Genomic DNA, 6,799 nt, shown 5'->3' with positions numbered 1-6,799 from the left:
GTGTGTGTGTGTGTATGTATGAGGCGTGTAAGGGGCAGCATTTGTTAGGCGCACACACAATAATTAAGCTGTATATATATAAAAACGGAAACAAAAAAAAAAGTGTGGTTCTGCTCTGCTCCTTCACCGGAAAAAATAACAAATATGAGCAGTCTGAGCAGCGTGGAGGCGAAGCTGCCGCCGGGATTTCGGTTTCACCCAAAAGATGAAGAGCTTATCTGCGATTATCTCCTCAAATGGATCACCGGCTGCCCCCACCCTCCCCCTCTCTTCATCCAAGTTGACCTCAACAACTGCGAGCCTTGGGATATTCCAGGTCTCTCTCTCTCTCTCTCTCTCAACCATTCATCGTCGTCTGTTCAAATTACTAATCTCTCATTTTTCACACTCTATTTGTAGCTTTGAGTTCCAATTGAATTTGCAATGATTTTTTATTAAACACTAAATATGTTCATTTGACGTATATCTGGTAAAAAAGATTTTTGTTTTGTGGAAATAACCATTTTAAATCTTTCGGAAAGAAATTATGTGCTGTTGATGGTGTGAATAGAAAGAAAAGTTTGCCCAATCATACACAAAAACAGCATCTACTCAAGGCTGGGTGACATCGGCTTCTATTTCTTTTACATTTAATAATTCATGTTATTTCACATATCAATGTAATCTCTCAAACAATTAGCCTTCAATTTTACATAATCGAAGAGCCTCTGCATGTGTATGCGAAAGCATGATTTTTTCATAACATATGAATGAAAACATGCGAAAGGATAATCTTGGGACTGCGTATGGACAAGGTTATTTTGTAATGGAATATATACTTGTCAATCATCTCTTTCAAATACCTTTTTTTTTGAAGAAACTGACACTCTTTGGCCTTGTCCTAACCTGAAGATGGAGACAGCTATCAATTCCAGATAAATAATTCAAACTCATATTTCCCTATTTCAAAGTTCGTAGCTTGATGAATTATGGAGTATTATTTATGTCTCAATTGACACTAATCTGCACATGATAATTGGGCTATGAGGATGTGATAAGCCATGTGTTGCCGCCCACTCATTGGCATCATCAATGTGGGCAATTTAGCATGTGTTTGGATTCACAAAAAAAATTTTAATTTTTGAATAAAATTTTGATTGTGTTTTCAGAATATGCATGTGTGGGGGGAAAGGAGTGGTATTTCTACAGCCAAAGGGACCGGAAATACGCAACCGGGCTGCGAACAAATCGGGCAACGGTGTCGGGCTACTGGAAGGCCACGGGCAAGGACCGGCCCATAATCCATAAGGGTTCTCTAGTCGGTATGCGAAAGACGCTTGTATTCTACCAGGGCCGGGCCCCCAAAGGCCGAAAGTCGGATTGGGTCATGCACGAGTTTCGCCTCGAAGGGCCCGGCCCGAAATCCGTCTCCTCCGTTAAGGTACCCCTACTTAATTTATTAATCACTATATATCATCTTTTTTAATCCTTGACTAATCACAAATCTAGTTGATCGTATATATTCGTCATCATCTTCAACTTGTCAATATTATGGACGTCATTTAGTTACGGGTTGTTTTCATTTAAAAAAGACTTTCCCGAATATCTCAATTATTCTAATCCTAATTTTGTTGCCTTGTGCATAAAGAATTCAATGTATCACGACAATTAGTTATTTGGCTCCACACTAATTTAATCCTGGCCATATAATAATCTCTTTTGTCCTTTTGCGCTTTCCTCAACTTCCGCTCACCAGAAAGTAGGTGTAATACAGTTCTCTCTATACTGTTATAATTCTGTCCATAAAAATAATCTTAGCTGTGTATAACACATTTTTTTTAATACAGGTAAAAGATATAGAGAAAAATAATAATTAAAATATTAGTAAAAATTAGGACCAACCTGACTAGAAAGGAAAAACTCATGGGTGTTCGGTTTGTAAGATTGTATCCGAGATTAATTTTGTAATATGTTTGGTTCATGAGATTCAATCCCACAACTCAATCCTAGATGGATAATCATGAGATAATTAGTCATAGTTAACCCTCTATGACTAAAATAATCTCACAATTCAATCCTAGATTGTATCTTGATATTATTTTATCTTGGAAACCGAACACCACCTTATAATACTTCCTCCGTCTCAAGGTAGTAGAAGCATTTCTTTTGGACACGAGATTTAAAAAATTGATACTCCCTCCGTCCCATTCAAGATGACCACCTTTCCTTTTTTGTTTGTCCCAATCAAGATCAACATTTACCAATTTTGTGAAATAACCTCATCTCTCATCTCTCTTCATTAAAATATTCAACTACCTTTTCCCTCTATACTTTATTCCACCTGACAAGACTTCCTAAAATCCTGTGTCACTCAAGAATGTGGCCATCTTGAGTGGGACGGAGGAAGTATATTATTAAAGCAGAGATAATAAAGTTAGAGAGAGAATAAAATATGAGATATAAAGAGAGAGTAAAATATTAGAGAGAAAGTTTTTGCCAAATAAGAAAATGACTCGATTATCTTGGGACAATCCGAAAAAATACGATTCAACTACATTGGGACGGAGAAAATAATAAATAGTAGATAGAGATTAATTTTGTTGTATAATCCAAAATGAAAAAAACAAAGTATTACAATAAATCAAAACGTGTGAACAGAATCACCAAAACGTGTAAATCAAAACGTGTGAACAAAACCTGTAATTAGAATTTTGACTAATTATTACTATTATTATTAGTAGTAGTAATACTATTTATTTATTTTTAAATAATCCTGCTGCAGGAGGATTGGGTTCTATGCCGAGTGTTCTTCAAGAGCAGATCAGAAACCTCGGTGAGATCAGAGGAAGCCACTGGGAGCAGCAGCTACGACGTCGTACCATCCTCGCCGTCTCTGCCACCATTAACGGAACCCTTCTTCTCATTCGACGCCAACGATCAGTATAATCACGAGCAGGTGCCCTGCTTCTCCAATTTCAACACCAACCAACCAAACCCTAATTTCTCGCTCCTCGACCACATGGACCCGCCACAGATACCGTCGTCTTCTTCTTGCGATAAGAAGATGATCAAAGCCGTTTTGAACCATCTCACCAAAGGGGAGGATCAGACCAGTATAAAAGGCGGCTCGCCGAGCTTCGGGGAAGGGAGCTCTGACAGCTATCTGTCTGTGGTGGTTTGGAATAACTACTCGTCATGTTAGTTCTTGGAAACATGTGATTGTGTTTTGGAATTTTCATCTAGATTGGAGTTTTGACGTGAAGAAAGATTAATGTTGGGCTTGGTAGGTATAGGTTGTATCTATGTGCATATGAAAATGTTTGGATTGTGCAAGGCTAGAAATTGTGAGATCAATTTAATTAGTATCATGTCTGATCTCATTTGTGCACCTTTGTTGGTTTGTTATTGGGGCTAGTTTTAGTTAGGCTCATGTTATTAGTTTGCGGACTGCTCACATCGAAATCCGCAAAATCGGGACTCAAGTCATCCCACATCCGGAAATTAGAAAATGTGTTAGGGCTCAAACCATCACATCGGGAAATTATAAAAATTTGCAGGAAATGAGGTCTTTTGGGAAGTATCCCAAAAATAAAATCACGAGGGCTTAGCCCAAATCAGACAAATCATACAATTGTGGAGTTCAGGTGTACATTGCCGAACTCTCACAGTACAGTTGTGTTGCACGTTTTCTGATGTGATCTCGACCAAGACATGTGGTGATCTAAGTGGCTTGGTGCGGTCTTGGACTCTTGGTTTGAGGGTATGATTGTTGAGATTCAAATACGATAATGTATACCCAAACCACACAATTTATGTGGCTCAGATAACATGTAGAAACAAGGATTGTTAATTTTGAAAGATTGAATACAGGGCTTGGTCCGATAAAAACTTTTATGGAATACAGTATATACATCAGAAAATATTAATAATTTGATAGCAAATACCACACCATTTTAAAGTAGATCCATCCACAAGATTTATAAAGATCATGAGAAATCCTTCGACGGAGAAATATATAATCTTGTAAGATTTACTAACATTTACGTAATATTATGAATATTTTGACTTAGGCAGTTGTTTTGGCAAAGTGACTGAACAAACTTGCAAGTGGAAGAAGAGAGGTCGGCTAGCTAGCTGTTATTGTTTAATTAATCATTGTTGGTGAAAATGAGATGAACAACGTGAAATATTTTAATTATACACATATTAAAACTCCAGTTCTTTAGTAATGCTTCCCTCGTGGTATAGATTTTTTTAGATTGACCAAAATAGTGAAATTACATTGGTTAATTCATCTAGCTACTTGACTTTTATATAAAACGTAATCAAGAAAATATAGTACGGAGTAATGATTTATTGTTATATGGAATTAATATTGTTAAATACAACTAATGAGTAAAAAACTACAACCTGTCAATATACATTCAGATTATTGCAAGATGAAAAAACTGAATTAAAAAAGTTTCATTACAATAGCAAAGTTTGCTTATCGTTATTTTTCTATTGCCAAATTAAACAAACAAATAAATATAACAAATAGGAGTACTATTCTACAATAGTATAAAGAGATCAGTATAAAGAAATAACTAAAATTATTATATAAGTGGACTTTTTTCTATCACTAATTGATTTGAAGTATGGAATCTTGTAATTATAGACTTCAGATATAATGTGTTCCATTAAAAATAAAATATTTTCCTTTTTGAGTTGTCTTATTAAAAGTGAAATTTTTAATAAAACAGAAACAACACTATCTCTATGTTTTCCTCTCTCTTACTTTACTTTTTTTTCATTAACTCACAAACAAATATTGAGACAGTTATCCCACCTATTGAGGTGCACACAAATCAACGCGGGGATTAGTCATTGGGTCCGTCGTTGGATACCCTTGATAATTACTAAAATATTGTATTGGAAACCAAATGTTTCATATTTGTTGGGATGAAAAGAGTATTGGATCTTGTTATCACCAATTAATTTTAATATGGAACCTTATGGGCTTCAAACAAAATATTAAATTGAATTGCTAATTGTAATCTAAAACTTTAATATAATTGAACCTGAATAAAAAAAATTGAATGACCTATCAATATTATTTCTTACTTTAAGTTTGCTCCAATTTAATGGAGTCGTGATGGGACGTATAAAAACAGCAAAGTTTGAGCTTACATAAATTACCGAGTAGGTCCAAAATTCACAAAAAGTATTGGAGTTTAATCCTTCTTGTGCCAGCTAATAAATAAGACTACTATATACATCTAACATTAAATATTCATAGTTTCCATGGAATAATAAAAAATACTTATGTTCAAAGTATCATATACTATTGAGAAGCATTATATTAATTGAAAATCTATAAGTAAATAAATAATTCACTTACGAGCGGGGTGGAATTAAGCTTGAGTTTTCATTAGCTCATTCAAATTTTTCTAAACAAATATTTATCGAATTAAAACCCAAAATTTTCACGAAATACTCTATTCAATATTCATTCACATTTCTATTAAATGTGTCGACAGAAAAAGATAAAATCAATCAAATACGTAATAGTGTTAGTCATATCGAAGACGATGTAGGTGTCAAACATCATTCCAACTTTACCTCAACCAAAAATATTGGAACAAAAATCGACACTTGGAAAATCGATTTCATCCCTTTTAAAATTCACAATAATTAAAAGTAGAAAGATTAAAGGTGTCAAAAAAGATGAAATCAAATGAAGCGGGATTGCGTGATGAGATTACACATGTTGCCAAACACTAGAAAACAAGCAAATTAAAAGGGTTACGTTAATAATCGTAATTACAATAATTTGACTATCACTTTCACTCATCTAACTACACAGGTAAGAAGACAACTATGTCAAGGAAATAACTATAAATCCATCTTACATCATCGCTCAGATTTTTTACCCAATATATTCATTTTTTTCGTTTTTTTTATAATAATGCGAACCCAAGCGCCAAATGTGTGGTGACGATCGGATTAAATTAAAGCTTGACAAAAATCATAATGGATTTTACATTAATTCCATGCTAGTACCAATTCAATCCCTAATCTAAAGTTCAAGTGGATAAAAATGATAAACCTAAACAATTTAGCATGATTAAACTTGATTATCTGTATTTTCAGTTTAATTGATAATTTATGTTAAAATTTTATCACTGTAATTACCAAAAATAATTGTCAATGAAGAAACGATGAATAATTCCATGTTGGCCAGTTGAGAGTCTTGTGACGGTAATACTTGGCAATTATTTTTGATAAACAATTCCATTTGAATCTCAATTAAAATTTCCATAAAATATTATTTTGGAACACGTCAATGACATACGTGATTAGTTATCGATGATTGAATCATGTAATAATTATATTATTGATGGACTAATTAATTAGAATAATACCTGACGTTGACAAAATCATTAAACAAAAATTACACGCGCGCGTATATGCGTTATATACAATACATCCATCCAAACATTATACTAACTAGTTTTAACCCACGTGCTATGCACGACAAAATATTTTTTTATCATACGATTTTAAACTGTTCATTGATTAATTAAAATGAAAAACAATGGTGAATCACAAATATTTTATAAGTGTATGATGTATTTCCCAAATATAATTATAATTTACAAATTTAAATAAATCACAAAAGTCCTAATTACTTTCTAATAAATTTGTGTACGATAAATTTATTCAAAACTAATAAATTAAACTATATTTTCACTTTGTCACCAATGGTTAATTATCATATTAATAAATAATGTCATGTGTTGATTTATTTGCCAATTTTTACTGAATTTGTTAATATCTA

At 33.4% G+C, this 6,799-nt stretch overlaps 1 protein-coding gene across 1 annotated transcript; it reads left to right on the top strand.

The window, feature by feature from the left end:
* Positions 1–3,367, top strand: LOC121811667 (NAC domain-containing protein 21/22-like). Its single transcript, XM_042212562.1, has 3 exons — positions 1–316; positions 1,149–1,420; positions 2,762–3,367. The coding sequence occupies exons 1-3, from the start codon at positions 145–147 to the stop codon at positions 3,179–3,181; spliced, it is 864 nt and encodes a 287-aa protein (XP_042068496.1). The 5' UTR covers positions 1–144; the 3' UTR covers positions 3,182–3,367.
* The last annotated feature ends 3,432 nt before the right edge of the window (positions 3,368–6,799 follow it).

Source organism: Salvia splendens, chromosome 7 (assembly GCF_004379255.2).
Source record: "Salvia splendens isolate huo1 chromosome 7, SspV2, whole genome shotgun sequence".
In the NCBI taxonomy this organism is placed as follows: Eukaryota; Viridiplantae; Streptophyta; class Magnoliopsida; order Lamiales; family Lamiaceae; genus Salvia; species Salvia splendens.
The sequence above is the reverse complement of the archived record's forward strand: the minus strand, read 5'-3'. Positions and strand labels throughout refer to the sequence as shown.

Excerpts from the sequence above, each read along its gene's own strand:
- LOC121811667 (XM_042212562.1), top strand. The coding sequence starts at position 145 with ATGAGCAGTCTGAGCAGCGTGGAGGCGAAGCTGCCGCCGGGATTTCGG. Across the intron at positions 317-1,148 it reads CGAGCCTTGGGATATTCCAG|AATATGCATGTGTGGGGGGA; the intron begins GTCTCTCTCTCT and ends TTGTGTTTTCAG. Across the intron at positions 1,421-2,761 it reads AATCCGTCTCCTCCGTTAAG|GAGGATTGGGTTCTATGCCG; the intron begins GTACCCCTACTT and ends ATCCTGCTGCAG.